This window comes from Narcine bancroftii, chromosome 7 (genome assembly GCF_036971445.1).
Source record: "Narcine bancroftii isolate sNarBan1 chromosome 7, sNarBan1.hap1, whole genome shotgun sequence".
NCBI classification, from domain to species: domain Eukaryota; kingdom Metazoa; phylum Chordata; class Chondrichthyes; order Torpediniformes; family Narcinidae; genus Narcine; species Narcine bancroftii.
This window is the reverse complement of record NC_091475.1, coordinates 180,595,411-180,612,165: the sequence shown is the minus strand read 5'-3', so window position 1 is coordinate 180,612,165 and position 16,755 is coordinate 180,595,411. Positions and strand designations below refer to the sequence as shown.

Below are 16,755 nucleotides of genomic sequence, written 5' to 3'. Positions count from 1 at the left end.
TCCCGCATCGGACTTGTCAGCCACAAACGAGCCTGCAGCTGACGTGGACTTTTTACCCCCTCCATAAATCTTCGTCCGCGAAGCCAAGCCAAAGAAAAAGAAGAAGAAAAAAGCCTCTGTATTTCTGTTCATGAAGTCCTCAGCGGGCAGAGTCATTGACACATCCACATCTGCCTCCTGATCTGTTGTACAGCATTTGGGGATTTTTCTTCATTGAGATGAGAATTTTTCAGTCATCAACAGTGAAGGTCTTCCTTGGCCAACCAGTTCCTTTGCGATTACTGAGCTCACCAGTATGCCCTTTCTTCTCACTGATGTTCCAAACTGTTGATTTTGGTAATCCTCAGGTTTTGGTGATGCCTTGTACTGTTTTATTCTCATTTTTCTGCCTCATAACAGCTTCTTTGACTTTCATTGGCACAACTCTGGTCCTCATGCTGAAAAATGGCAACTACAGACACCAAAAGTGATCAAAAGGCTAAAAGAAAACCTAGCTTTCTTATAGCTGCACCAATGAAGCAATTAAACATACCTGAGTACTCACAAACAGCTGTGATGTCAAATATCCCAAACATTATGGTGCCCTGAAATGAGGGGACTATGTATAAAAAGTGCTGTAATTTCTACATGGTCAAACCAAAATGTATACAAATATCCTTAGATAAAATCTGGAATGAGCTCTTGAATCACATGTAATTATTTGATTACAAATGTAAAACTGTGGAGCACAGGGGCAAATAAAGGAAAAAAAATGTCTTTGCCCCAAACATCATGGAGGCCACTGTATATAAAAGGGGGAATGAAGTTGAGGAGGGTGGAGAGGTGATAAGTTAGAGGACAGAGGTTTGAGATATGGAGAGACAGGTAGAGTGAGAGACCCCTAGGAAGGGATTGTAAGAAATGTTAGAGGGAGGAGAAAACAGAAGAATAAGGTACAGGAGTCATAATGAAGAGATGGAATAGAGGAACTAGAGAGGGGTGGGGGTTACCTAAAGAAGGAATAATCAACTTTCATCCATTAGATTGAAGTCTGTCCAGGAGGAGTAACACATACCCTATTGCATGTGTTGTTCCTTAAGTTTATGTTTGGCCACACCCAGACAAAGGATGAGGCCAGGGTCAGACATGTCACTGTAGGAATGTTTGGGGGAGTTGAAATTCTAGGGTACAGGAGGCTCATTTAGATCCACAAAGTATGTGCTCAACAAAGCAATCACCCAGTCTGTGTTTGGACTCACCAATGTAGAGGAGGCCACACTGTAATATGCAGTAGATTAGGTTGGCCTACATGCATATAAAACTCTGCCTCACATGGAAGGTCTGTTTGTGGCTCTGGGTGGAGTTGAGGGGGGAAATGTTGCATTTTCTGTGATTACAGTAGAAAGTGTCCAAGGGAATGGAAGGATGGGTGGGGAGGGAAGAGTGAATCAGGGAGTCTAAGAGAGACATATCCCTGCAAAATGTGGATGGGCTGGAGATTGCACAGAATTTGGCATAATTGTCAGATAATGTATCAGATGTGGAGGTTGGTGATGGAAAGTGAGGACCAGAGGGATTCTGGCCTTGTTTTAACTGAGGGGAAGAGAGTTGGGTGAGGCAAAAGTATGAGAAATAACTATCCATCTCTCAATAACTAAAATAAAATAAAGTTAAAATATAGTTTCCATCTTCTCTTCCAAATTTGAAATCCCAAAATTTTTTTGTGTTATGTTTAACCTGCTGATAACCCCCCAATGAACACTGACTTCATCTGTCACATAGTATCCTCCTCACATCAAGTGAAAAACATGATAAATGATACAACACTGAGAAATATAGAGGAATAAAGATTCCATTAATGACCTGTCCACAGATCTTTGGAAGCAGTAGGGTAGGTGAGTAAAGTGGCATTTGAGACATTTTTATATTTTAGCCAATAAAATAAAGTAAGAGCAGGAAGAATTCATTTCCCTCCCTCTGTATCCCAGACCAGAGATTTCTCTGTAGTAACAAGTTCAAAACCTACTGTCACCATGGAGAAATCTCCAATGTTAGAAGAACTATTTAGGCAAACGTCGAGCAAGACAGCAGCTTCCATCACATCCAACAGATGATGAGAGGAACATAATATTTATTAATATGTGGGACAGGTTCTGGCAGTCCCCAGCATCACTCCAATCAGCAAGGAGGCCAGGTCCTGACCCGAGCCTCACATCTAACTGCTAATCAGTGGCAGTGTTTACTCCACGCCAGTCCTTCCTGGCAGCCTCACCACAGCTGGAAGTATACCTGCTACCAGAAGGAACCAGCAGAGAGGACAGGGTTGCATACCAGGTCCCCAGTACACCAACACCAGTGATGTCTCTCTTTTTAAATATGGTTGCAGTGACCATCCCCCCCTCCCCCCCACTCGAGCACCGATTCCATTAGTACTGCCCTTCATGGAATAGCATCTTGCACAGGGGATGGGTTAATCTGTGATACGAGCTGAGAGTTTGGAACAAAATACAATGTACAGGTGCACAGAAATTCTTCCTTGCTGCAGCCACACAGATAGGCAAGATCCAACAACAACAAACTACAATGTGCCATGGGACAATTTTTATTTAAAGGAATAAATAAATAAATATCCACTGTTGCCGTTAGTGTGAAAAGAGTGATGTTTCAAGAGTGCAGACCGATCTTTGGTGGTCTTGCAGTGGTTTAATGATGAGGGTGGGACAGTTTGTTCAACAGCCTGATGGAAAACAAACTATTCTTTAACTTAGAGATACCAGAGTTTAGCCTTCCGTACATTCTACCTGAATGTAGCAACGAGAAGAGATCATGACCATTTACTCATTCTTTCAATTCATTTAAACCACATCAGGTAAAAATGAAGGTTTGCCTGAATAGCAGTGTGGCCTCCATCAACACTGAAGCCAATCATCAACAAATAGTCAATGTATTAACATCTGTCAAGCTTCCTCATGACAGCCCAAGAGTTTAAAATATTTAGGATAACATCCCTAGTGTTTAATAAAATTTTAAAAAATTAATGCGAAGAGCAAAACTTCAATATTTTTTGTTTTCTCTTATATTATAAAATATACTATGGATGAGAAGGCACATAGATAATACATTGAATAATCAGTGATCAGGAACATATTGATCACACTCAACTGCTGCAAAACTGCTGGATCTCTGCTTCTCGAGACACAGAAACTGCATATGCTGGAAGAAGGAGAGACTGGAGGGATTCAACCAGTCAGGTAGCATCCATGGGTAGAAATAATCAGTCAACATTTTTGGCCAGGACCCTTTACCAAGACAAGAGGGAGAAAGAAAGGTATCAAGTATGTAAAGGGGAGAGAGGGTGGAGAACCCCAGAGGATACTGGACAGAAGATGCTAGATGGGAAGAGACCACTGGGGGAGGGGAAAAGGGCAGGGGGAGGTGTGTGGTTAGAGATAAAAATTAGAAAGGATAGATGGAAACTAAATAGAGATGGGGTATCTAAAATAGGAAAATTCAATGTTCAGGTCATTGGGTTTATGAAATCACACTCCATTTAACCATTGTCAGGGCTTCAAAGGTCAAGGCCACATCCCAACACCAGATCTGAATCAGAATTTATTGTCACAAACATGCCACAAAATTCATTGTTTTGTGACAGCATTACAGGGGCAAAATTGCTATATCTTACTTTTTTTTTAATTTAGTGCAAAAGAAGAGACAGTAAGGTGGTGTCTGTGTTTGTTGTCCATTCAAAAATCTGATGGCAGAGGGGAAGAAGCTGTTATTGTAATGTTGGGTGTATGTCTTCAGGCTCCTGTACCTCCTTCCTGATGATGAAAGTGAGAAGAGGGCATAGCCTGGGTGGTGGGGGTCCTAGAGAACACAGGCTGCTGTCATGAGACACCACCTCTTGTAGAGGTCATTGCACTTGCATTCTGATAGCATTTTATTGCTTGCATAGATATACAAATATACTACTGTAGCAGCCCACTATCAAGGACATGACCCAGTACACAAAATGGCCAACGATGGCAGAGGTCGACAGCATCGAGTCCACGCTGCTGAAGATCCAGCTGCGCTGGATGGGTCACGTCTCCAGAATGGAGGACCATCGCCTTCCCAAGATCGTGTTATATGGCGAGCTCTCCACTGGCCACCGTGACAGAGGTGCACCAAAGAAAAGGTACAAGGACTGCCTAAAGAAATCTCTTGGTGCCTGCCACATTGACCACCGCCAGTGGGCTGATAACACCTCAAACCGTGCATCTTGGCGCCTCACAGTTTGGCGGGCAGCAGCCTCCTTTGAAGAAGACCGCAGAGCCCACCTCACTGACAAAAGGCAAAGGAGGAAAAACCCAACACCCAACCCCAACCAACCAATTTTCCCCTGCAACCGTGTCTGCCTGTCCCGCATCGGACTTGTCAGCCACAAACGAGCCTGCAGCTGACGTGGACTTTTTACCCCCTCCATAAATCTTCGTCCGCGAAGCCAAGCCAAAGAAGAGATATACAAATATACTACTGTAGCAGCCCACTATCAAGGACATGACCCAGTACACAAAATGGCCAACGAATGCAGTGAACGCACAGACCCCACAGAGGACAATGACTTTCATCCAGGCGACCACCTGCACAGCAGGAAACAACGAGCAATGGCAGGAATGCTGCCCAATCGGAGATCAGCACTGCTGTAATGTCACTCCTGTTGTCAGCAGCAAGGAGTGAATACAAGTGTGGTGAAATCATTATTGTATATGAAAATAAGACCTTTTATGTTTGACCCTGCTCTCACTGGTCAGCTCATGACTCCTCCCCTTTATCCACCATAAAGGCTGTCATGCCACAACCCTGCCCCCAGTTTGAGCCGAGGTCAGTGTGAGCCAGCAACTCAAGGGTTGCTGTCCATCTCTTGCTAAAAAAAAAAGCCTTCAGTTCAAGTAACTTGATCGTACAATTGATCGTGCATCAATTTTATTAATAAGACTTTGCTTCTTCAGAACATGGACAAATACTTGAAGCTGAACTGCCTAGAAATCAAATCAAGAAAACCCGAAGCAGCTGACAAATTCACGCTCTGGTGCCTCTGTTTCGAAAGATTCTGCACATCCTCTGAAACCGGGATCCAGGGCGACAAAGACAAGCTCCATCTGCTATTTTTGTACATCAGGCACCGAGTCTACTGGATGGTCCGGGATTGCCAGACCTACAAAGAAGCCATGGACACCCTAAAAGACCAGTACAAGGTACAGGTGAATGAAGTCTATGTATGGCATGTACTCCATTCACATAAGCAGCATCCCGGGGAAACATTCAATGACTTAGTCAGGGCCCTGCAGGTAATTGCAAGGGACTGCAAATGCCAGGCTGTGAGTGCTGAACAGCACACAGCTGCTGATTAGAGATGCCTGTAAGTAAGGTGCCCGCTTCAATTACATGAGGCAGAGGCTACTCAAGCTGAAAAGACAGCCTACCTCAAACAATTGAACTGGTGAACACCCTGGAAGAAGTCATCCACAACACAGAATCGTTCTCTAGCGAACTCATGGGGGACACAGGCGCTGCCATCTTGGGAGATGGGATCACAAACCCCTTCCCAAACCAACCTGACCTCCGTAGCTGTTAACAACCACCTGAAGTGCTACTACTGCGGGCAGGATAAGCATCCGAGGAAACGCTGCCCTGCCAAAGATGCCGTCTGCTCCAACAGCGGGTAGAATAGACACTTCGCAAAAGTCTGTCAGCCTAAGCAAGCCCCCAAGCCCAGCAGTGCCGCGTGCAAATGGGGACCGCCATCTTTAATGCAGTCACTTCTGCCAGCACTTCTGGGGACCTGGAATGTCTGTGAATGCGTGCCACGGAGGTCACCGTGATGAAATCACTTCAGTCTTCCCCCTCTTCCCTTCTGGCAAACAATGACTGGGCCACAGGTGTTGGGGACCACCATCTTATCGGACCGCCGGCAGCCAATGGAACTTCTCAGACGACAAGCTGACACTGGCATCGGTAACCATGGATCAACGCAGACCACACCAACTTTCCAGAGCCAAGATGGATGTCCAGGTAAATTGATGTCCAGGTAAACAGCTGCCCAACTGCCTGCCTATTTGACAGTAGGAACATAGAGAGCTTCATTCACCTGAACACTGTTCAGCATTACTCCTTCAGGGTGCAGCCCAAGAGGGAAAGTGTCTCCCTTGCCTCCCAAACCAAATTGGCCAAAGCTCATGGCAGCTATATTGTGACACTGACTATCTGAGGCACGGTATACCATAACATCAAGCTCCTAGAACTGCCACAGCTCTGCGCACTCATCTTATTGGGGTTAAACTTTCAGTGCAACTTAAGAGTGTCACCATGAAGTACAATGGGCCCCATCCTCCCCTTACAGTTTGTGGACTGCTCGCCCTTCCCTCACACGTGGCCAACCAACAGCCCCAAACTCAATTTCCACAGCTGATATGCAGCCTCTCCATGCTCCGTATCCCCTCCCCTCCCCTCATTTGCTAACCTCACCCTGGACCTTAAGCTCATCACCACAAAAGTTGGCGATATAGTGCCGGAGCCAGGGCATTTATTAAGTCCGAGGTGAGTTGCTTCCTCACCAAAGGGGTGATAGAGAAGAGTATGGACCCCTGGAGAGCCCAAGTCATGGTAGTGAAAAGTGTGGAGAAACACTGGATGGTCATGGACTATTCCCAGACCATCAACAGGTTTATCCGGCTAGACACATACCCCCTACCCCACAGTTCTGACATGATGAATCAGATCGCCCAGTACAGAGTGTTCTCGACCATAGACCTTAAGTCTGCCTATCATCAACTCCCCATTCACCTTAAGGACCGATAGTACACTGTTTTTGAGGTGGATGGTCGACTGTACCACTTTCTCAGAGTCCATTTTGGAGTCACGAATGGGGTGTCTTTCTTCAAAAGGGAGATGATGGATGAACACTGGTTGCGAGCCACTTTTCCATACCTTGATAACGTCACCATCTGCAGCCATGACCAGCAGGACCACAATGAGAATCTCCAAAAATTCTTCCACACCGCAAAGCGCCTCAATCTGATGTACAACACAGGGAAATGCATCTTCAGCACATATCGCCTGGCTATACTAGGCCCACGCCTCCCCCCCCACCTCAACCAAGCACCCCAACTGGGTCAACTGAGATGGAGCAGCCACAACCAACGGAGACCACCACAGATCCGCAGATGGGGGCATGCCGGTTACAACACCAAAGGAGGCCACCGGACAAACTGAACTTATGAAGGCACCTAATTGTACCACACCCCACCCCCCTGGGACTTCTTTTTAAATGAGGGGTGAATGTAGTGAGACCACTATTGTATGTAAATGATATGTCCTTTCATGTTTGACCTTGGTCTCACTGGCCGTCCAGTGACTTCTCTTTAATGTGGTGATTATCACTGCCTCAACAAGCCCACCACACCCAACAGGTACCCTGTGTCCCAGATCCAAGATTTTATTGCTAACATCCCTAAAACCACCATCATTACCCCTTTTTGACTCTGAATTCCTCAGAATGCCCTTTGGATTTAAGAACACAGTCCAGACCTTCCAGAGGCTGATGGATGCGGTGGGCAGGGATCTCCCATTCACGTTCATCTATTTGGACAATATTCTCGTTCACCAGTCACGCAGCCTATATAACCATATAACAATTACAGTACAGAAACAAGCCATCTCAGCCCCTCTAGTCCATACCAATCTAAGTGATCTCCTCTAGACTTTGCCCATAACCCTCCAATCCCCTCTCATCCATATACCTAGCCAATATTTCCTTAAATGACAAGATTGACTTTGCTGCAACCACCTTTTCTGGAAGGTAATTCCACTCAACACCACTCTCTGAGTGAAGAAGCTCCCTCTCATGTTACTTCTAAACTTCTGTCCCCTAACTCTTAATTTATGACCTCTTGTTTGAATCTCACCTACCCTCAAGAGAAAAAACCTATTCACATCTATATTATCTATCCCTCTCATAATTTTAAATAGCTTTATCAAATTCCCCCCTCAGCCTTCTACGCACCAATGAATAAAGACCTAATCTACTCAATCTTTCTTTGTAATCTATATTCTGAAATCCAGGCAATATTTTAGTAAATCGTCTCTGCACCCTCTCTACCTTATTGACATCCTTCCTATAATTTGGGGACCAGGACTGTACACAGTATTCTAAATTTGGCCTTACCAAAGCCTTGAATAGTGTCAACATCACTTCCCAACTCCTATATTCTATGCTTTGATTTATAAAGGCCAACATACCAAAACCCTTCTTCACCACTCTATCCACGGGAGATTCCACCTTCAAAGAACAATGTATTCCAAGATCTTTTTGTTCCTCTGCATTCCTCAATGCCCTCCCATTTACTGCATGTCCTGTTTTGATTATTCTTCCCAAAATGAAGCACTTCACTCTTTTTAGTATTAAACTCCATCTGCCATCTTTCAGCCCACTCTTCTAAGTAGTCCAAAACCTTATTCAATCTCTGAAAACATTCTGTCAAGCCCCGTACAGTGGAGGGATTACAATAATTTGCCAGTGTGATTAACTTTTATCACCACTTCAAACTGCCAGCAGATCACATCAAGTGCTCCCTTTTTGCATTCATGGCAGGGAAAGGTAAAGACATTATCTGGGACAATGAGGCCTCGGAGGTGTTCCAGACCAGAGGTGCCAACCGCTCTCACAATAGACGCCTCCAGCACAGCAGTAGGGGGTGCACTGGAGTAATTCATCAAAGAGCAATGGCCTTCTTTAGCAGGCACCTCCAGCCACCTGAACTAAATACAGCACCACTGACAGGGAGCTATTGACACTGTACCTGACAGTCAGGCACTTCAGGTACTTTTTGGAAGGCAGGCAATTCAGTCTTCATGGACCATAAACCGTTAATTTGTACCTTCCACAAAGTATCTGACCTGTGGTTGGTCAGGCAGCAGCGACATCTCTTATACGTGTCTGAGTTCACCACAGACATTCAACACATCATGGGTAAGACAAATGTGGTGGCCGACGTACTGTCCTGCCCTGCGATTGAGTCCGTCCAGACCCAGTTCCAGGGATTAGACTACTCCGCCCTAGCCAGGGCACAGCAGAAGGACCCTGAGATCCTGGCATAAGAACACCAGTTTCCGGCCTCAGGCTGGAGGATGTCACCATTGGGCCTGGCAATCAGACGCTCCTCTGTGACATCTCCACCGGTAAACCCAGTCCCATCATGCCGGCAGCGTGGAGGCGGCAGGTGTTCGATGCGATCCACAACCTGGCCATCAGGACTTCTGTTAAAATAATGGCCAGTAGGTTCACCCGACCAAGACCTGCAGGCTCTGCCAGACGTCCAAAGTGCATTTGCACATCAAGGCGCCACCCCCCACCCCCAACCCCAGCAAAACGTTCAAGCCAGAGTGACATCAGTTTAGCCACATCCATATTGATATTGTAGGGCCAGTCCCAATCTCCTGTGGAGTGATATATCTCCTCACTGTGATTGACCACTCCACAAGGTGGCCAGAGGCGGTCCCACTGGTCAACACAACCACCAAGATCAGTGCCAGGGCACTGATTAACACCTGGATGTCGAGGTTCAGAGTCCCGGAGCATATAACCTCTGATAGAGGTACACAGTTCACTCTGGGAGGCTCTGGCCAAGTTGCTGAGAACCCAGCTCCACCATATCATGGCTGACAACCCTCAGACCAATAGGTTGGTGGAGCAGTTCCATAAGCACCTAAAGGCGGCCTTAATGGCTCAGCTCAAGGGGCGAAACAAGGCAGATGAGTTACCCTGAGTCCTCCTGGTGATCCACACCATGCCAGAAGAAGACTTCAACACGTCAACAGCCGAAAATGGTATATGGTGCATCGTTGGTGATACCAGGGGAGTTCTTGGCCACCACCAAGGATCCAGAGGACCCCATAGCCTCATTGACTAAGCTGAGGGAAAGACTGGGTACTCTAGCACTTCCACAGCCTCGGCCGCATGGCCAGGCCAAACCCTATGTCCCCAAAGAGTTAGAGACCTGTGAGTCCATTTTTGTTCGGGGGGGAACGACACACCGAACACCTCTGCAATGGCCTTATGAGGGGCCATATAAAGTAATCAGACACAACGGGTTGACATGTGTACTGGATATTGCCAGTAAGGAAGGGACTTTCACTATCGACTGCCTCAAACCAGCTCACCTGGACATTAGCCAACTGGTCTCCACTCACCCTCCATGACGCAGAGGGAGGCCACCGAAAGCCGCAAAAAGCGCTCTAATCACTAGTTCTGTGGGGGGGGGGGGGGTCATGTAGCAGCCCGCTAATTGGGATGCGACCCGGTACACAAAATGGCCAATGAACACGGCAACCACGCTGACCTCATAGGGACCAACGACCTTCGTCCCAGGTGGCCGCCTGCACGGCGGGAAACAATGAACAACGACAGGAATTCCATCCAATCAGAGATCGGCGTTGCCATGATATCACTCCTGTTATCAGCAGTGGGGAGAGAATATAAGCAGAGCTGCTAGTGCAATATGTGTGTGTGTGTGTGTGTGTGTGTGTGTGTTCTTTCCATGCTTCGCGGTAGCACACATACTACAGTACAATATATTTGATCAACTTTTGTAAACCAGGGGAATTTTTACTGATCTAATGGCTAATTAAAACAATCTTTAGTTTTCCTTCCCCAGAATAGCTGCTGGACATGAGCCCTTCCTCTCTTGTTTCTGTTATTCTTTGATCACACACGTGCCAACATCAGGAGTATCACTGGTTCATTCTACTGGGACTGTCTCACATTTCCTGACTTTTGCCCTTACACCTCCCCTTACCAGCAGCAGTGACTGGGAACCAGAAGCAGTAATTCCCACAGAGGCTCCCTGTCCATTATCTGGACAGTTTGGGAGAGAGTAATAGGACACCACTTGTGAACCTGAGCTCTTTCTGGTCAGCTGAATTAGCTGGAATAATACCTGCAATCATACATTTCTGTTTAAGCTCAGAATCGGACAAAAATGTTCACATGCTTTAGAACAATCAATAAATTGTTTTCGACCAGTATTATAATCTCAGAACAATACTGTTTGAAAGTCCAGAAATATTCAAATACTTGCCACGTTTCAGCACATTACAAACCTTAAAGTCTCTGCCACAGATGACAGAAGTAAAATGTTCACACAGCCCTGTAATGAGAAGAGTTTAAAAGGTGAAAACAGCATAAATATCAAGATTTTTTAAAGTGCCACCTACAAGGAAGGTCCGGTCTAATTGTGCTGAGCAGTGAATCTGAGCCTATTTTAAACAAACTACACTGCTCTCCCCGTAGCACCAATGCGATACCCAGAATAACTCTTCCCCAATATGCTGTGGTTGCTCAGTCAATAGGTAACCACACTTCAAAAGAAGATTGGAGAAATCGTGTTTAATTTTATTCAAGGTTTCTGTGAGCTGTCCAACCAATCAAGGCCCCCCCCAGAAATTTTGGCAGATTTTATCCATAGTCAACACATTGGCTGCTGACATCAGGTGTTCTATCTGAGAGTCCTTTCAATTTCTATTTATTTATTTACAACAAGGTAGAAGCTAAATCTGGCCATTGAAACCTGTGCCACCCAATTACACCTGGACGTTTTGGTGGGAGGAATCTGGAGCACCTTGGGAAAACCCATGGAGGTCACAGGGTGAATGTACAACCTCCTTCCAGACAGCCCCACATTTTTTCGAACTTGGGTCACTGGTGCTGTAACAGCATTGCACTATGATGCTATAAGTGCCACAATGTTCCCTCATAGGGGCCAATGACCTTCGTCCCAGGTGGCCGCCTGCACGGCGGGAAACAATGAACAATGGCGGGAATTCCACCCAATCAGAGATCAGCATTGCCATGATATCACTCCTGTTATCAGCAGTGGGGAGAGAATATAAGCAGAGCTGCTAGTGCAATAAATCAGTCTTCAACTCCTTGTGTGTGTGTGTGTGTGTGTGTGTGTGTGTGTGTGTGTGTGTGTGTGTGTGTGGTGTGTGTGTTTGTGTGTGTGTGTGTTCTTTCCGCGCTTCGCGGTAGCACGCATACTACAGTACAATATTTTTGATCAACTTTTGTAAACCAGGGGAATTGTTACTGATCTAATGGCTGCTTAAAACAATCTTTAGTTTTCCACGATGAGGCACTACAGTAACAGAACCGTAACATTCGCATGCATTTTAAATATCAATGGTTTTGAGAAGATAGTCTAGATAATGTAATAGCATTGAAAAATTCTATGGCCCTGTGATTGTTGCCTAACAGATTGATAATACAGTGGGATAGTTAGCAAAGCTGTGTTCAATCCTGAACTTGGGAGCTGTCTTTGTGGAGTTTGCATATTCTCCCTGTATTTGCATAGATTTCCCCCAATGCTCCCACATCCCTAAGACTTGCAGGTTGGTAGATTAATTGGCCGCTGGTCTGCCGGTGAGCAATAGAAACTTGGGGGAGTTGATGGGAATATGAAAGAATAAAACAAGCTGAGTCGTGACATTGATTGTTGGCTGGTTTCCTTCCTGTATGATACTATACTCTGCCATGTTATTCACTGCTCAGCTCTCATTCCCACATGTTACTCTCACTTCAGCAGCCTGACGCCTTAATTTGCTCGACTTGTCATGCCTCAACTGATCGATGTTCCAACTTAATGAAACCACACAAATTGTATCATTATATATATTCCCAGAAGGCTATTGTCCCAGGGTGTAATTTGAACAAAATCCTACTGATCCCTTAAAAAAGTTTGGCAACAAAAGAATTATTTGAATCATGTGCTTTTCCTTATTTTGTGTGTAGTCCCTCATTCCCTCAGAGTCATCTAGCTTTGCAGCATGGAAACCAAGCCTTTCAATCCAATTGATCCATGCCAATTACATTGTCTACCTAAGCTAGTTCCATTTGCAAATTCTCTTCACGTTCTAGGTGTAAGCAGCATCTACCGCATATACTTGTGTAATAGTCAAGTTATGGGGACCAATTTCTGGGTCAAATTTGGAGGATTTGTCTGCAGTAGGTTCAAGGCGTCAGGAGCATGGATGGCTGGGACCAGATGGTGAATCCACGTAATAGCATTGGGAGTTCAGATGGCCTGGTGGCCAAGAGAAGGATCTGCAGTCTAGCCCCAAGGAGTTCAGATGGGTGGATGGCCGTGGTGAGAATTCGCAGTCAGGATATCAGGAGCTCAGATGGGCAGGAAAGAGGCCAAAAATAGGGCGGGGGAGGGTCAACTTTTACATGGGATATACGTAAAATACACAATTTTTGGGCCAAAAAAGGTGGGTTGACTTTTACATGGGATCAACTATTACATGAGTATATACAGTGCATTTAAGTAATCACAGAAATTCCAATAATTTTAGGGACATGAATTAGCCAGCACACTTATTAAATATCTTCCTTTAATTCATTATTCTCAGTTATTGTTCCTAAAAGCACCTGGTGAAATGTAAAAGGATTGCAATCTGCAAAGTGGAGACAGGTACTGAAGTCTCCCTGGTATTATTATTCCAGCAGGTTGGCTCTGTAATCAGGTCACTGCATGGAAGTAAAACTAGTGACAATGTTCCCACCAGCAGAAACTGCCAAGTTCCTCTATATTCTAAAGATTTAACGAGCAAGTCACACACAGAGGGGTATAACTCCATTGTGTGAAAACATGCACAAGATAGTCATTTAGTCAATTGCCTTTTCAGTTGCCTCAGGTAGTTGTTATAATGCCTAGATTTAAGTGTAAATAAACAGCTGTGTTCTAAGACCACCAGTTGACCAGAGATTAGACTAATATCCAAGAGTGCTGAGAGTTTCAGAGACAGTGAAGCATTACTATGAATAAGATTAAAACACAATAGTCTCCAGACACTGTGGTTGAAGTAAAAACACGATGCTGGAGAAAGTCTGTTTTCCCCAGGATTGTGTTTTCATTATGAATAAGCTTGGTGTCACTAGAACAAGCAAGTATATTGTTTGATGCACCTTCCTCACTCAGAAGCTTGGCAGTTTTAGCTTGTGATTAATAAATGTTCCACTTTTAATTTTCAATGACCATGTTTTAATATTTTAGGCATCTAATAATCACTGTTTCTAATTCATTGGCAGAAATATATTCGGAATTTGGTTTATTAAATAAAATAAGAGAGTAAAAGTGATAACATCTGCTGAGACATTTTATACTGAATAGACACTAGTGTATGGAACTGCACAGAACTGTCCTATACACGCAGCGTCAGATACCTGGTCATCTCCAAATAGAATCATGCAGTCATCAGCACCTGTAGAACTGGAAAATAAAACAAGTCATAACATCTGCTATTCATCGGGATTCACTATCATCTCACAGCATAGAACTCTCAGTTTTATTCTGGCAAAATTGTCAAACCTGAGTGTTTCTGCTGCAGTCATTTCATTTAAACAATGAATTCTGTGAATTATTCAGACAGTACATCAGAATTATAATCTCTAGTAAAGTATTGAACAGTACAACGCAGGAACAGGCCTTTTGGCCCATGTGTCTGTGCCAAATGTGATGCCCAAGTTAAATTAAAACTCTACTGCTTATCCAAGATACATGTGAAGATAGAAATTAGCGCAGGGGTGGCCAAACTTTTTTCATTGTGGGCCACATACAGGAATCGTGAGCCAAACAATATTAAACTCAGCAGTTTTCAACCAGTGAAAGTGCAAGAAAAATAGAATCTTATTTGTTTATTTAATTATGCTGCAGAATCCTGTGTTGAAACTAAGACGTGCAATGGTAGCCCAGTACTGTTCAAAATGGCAGTGGCATCTAGTGTTGAAACTAAGAAGTGCAATGTACATGCAGCGCAATTTATTGTTAGAGACGGTGTTCTAGCGGGCCACTTAAAAGTGGGCAACTGGCCGCAGTTGGCCCGCGGGCTATAGTTTGGCCACCCCTGATCTGGAATAACTTTTTTATTAAAAAGAGTGTTCAAGAACATCTCATATGAAGGAGCGTTCCAACAATGGGCATTTCCTACCAGTAGTCAAGCTGCAACGGACTTGTCTCGAAGCCAGTGATCTGACAATGTGGTTCAAAGGTAGAGAGCTCATAAATCTGAATTTCTCGATCGCTGAATCAAAGAAATACAAAATAGGATAGTATAATACCTTGGTTCTCCTCGTTTAATTCATAGTTAGTAACATTAAAATTCACAATAAACATTACCAAGATAAAACTGAAAGAACCCATACCCAGTACTAAGAATGAACTTGTTATATTGATACATGATGGTGAAGTCAGTTATCCATTTTGGCTTTCGGTTAAATGGCTTCTCCTGTTGAGTAAAATCATCAAAATTATCAATTTTGTCTTATTGTATAAAATTGTACACACATCATACAAGGGCTTAATACAGAAAATGCTAGAAATACTGGGCAAGTCAGGCAGCATCTGTGGAAAGAGAGTCAGGGTTATGTTTTAGGATTCAGAAATGAGAACATTTAGAAAAGAAGCAAGTTTAAACTTGCAGAGGAAGGAGGGAGATAGAGAAAACAAAGCAAGTGTGTGTGTGTCAGGGTGCAGACCAAGAGAAGGTAAAGAATGCAGATTGCAGAGTCTCCTATTATGTTCTCCATATCTTAATGAAGGCCTTGTAGTGTGCACTATGCAAACTGTGGAGCAAGAATCTCTCTCTCACACACACACACACACACACACACACACACACAGTCGAGTCGGCCGAAGACTGATTTATTGCCCTGCCAGCTCTGTTTATATTCACTCCCTGCCTCTGAGGACAGGAACGACGTCACCACAGCGCTGACTGGCCAGCTGTTGCCTGCTGTTTCCTGCCTTGTGAGAGGTCACATGGGATGATGGCCCTTGGTCCCTGTGGGACCTTCACGATCGCCTCATTCGCTGGCCATTTTGTGAGCCGGGTCGTGACGGTTCACGAGCCACTACAGGCTCAAGGCCAAAACATTGGTTATATTCCTTTACCTTTGCTAATAAAGTACACTGCTGAGTTTCTCCAACATTGTGGTTTACTTCAACCACGGTGTCAGCAGACTTTTGTGTTTTACTGCAGATTACTGTTTGCCATGAGGGGGTGCTATAGGCTTATTAATGCATTTAATCTGCCTGGATAAGAGGACAGATAAGATACGCATCTTCATCTATTCACAAACATAAACCTTGTGGATTACGTACAAAGAGTCTCCTACTACGTTTCAGCTTTAGCTGGGATGACCAGAAGGAAATAGTTCCATCTTCTCGCATCATGACAAAAATTTCATCGGGTGTGAAGTAAATATGAAGAATCTGCTCCATGTGGGAAAGCTCCCTAATAGTGGCCGGAAGGGAGAACGAGGTATGTTTTGATCGTACACGAGATTCCTCAATCTCCTTGTACTTTAATTGCAGGTATGTACAGAATTCATCCTGTCAAAGAAAAAAGGAAGAAGTAATTATTTCAGAGTATGAAAAAGATAGTTCAAACCACAGAAAGATATTCTTTGTTCAACTCCCTGGGCTGATCTGCTGAATATTTCAGCTTTTTATATTTTGAGAAAGATTAAGAAATTGATTACAAAAGAAAATGATAATGGATCAGGACTCTGAAATTATTTAGGGTTCAAATTGAACTGCCTTTTCAAAATAGAGAGTTAGTCGCATCTAACAATCAATTCGTGAACAAATGCTTCCCACTGCATTGTACTTTATATGGGTCATACAAAAATCATAGCTTTAAAGGTTCATGAAATTATGATACTTTTTTTCTCAAACC

The 16,755-nt window shown here is 44.3% G+C and overlaps 1 protein-coding gene across 1 annotated transcript in view; it reads right to left on the bottom strand.

The window, feature by feature from the left end:
- Nucleotides 1–16,755, bottom strand: part of wdr95 (WD40 repeat domain 95) — a 158,042-nt gene that overhangs the window by 60,812 nt on the left and 80,475 nt on the right. Inside the window, exons 6-10 of the mRNA XM_069891576.1 lie at nt 16,179–16,409; nt 15,221–15,303; nt 15,007–15,099; nt 14,243–14,288; nt 11,122–11,168 (exon numbers count right to left, since the gene is read on the bottom strand). Of these exons, the coding sequence (XP_069747677.1) occupies nt 11,122–11,168; nt 14,243–14,288; nt 15,007–15,099; nt 15,221–15,303; nt 16,179–16,409 (500 nt within the window). The remainder of the gene's footprint in view (nt 1–11,121; nt 11,169–14,242; nt 14,289–15,006; nt 15,100–15,220; nt 15,304–16,178; nt 16,410–16,755) is intronic.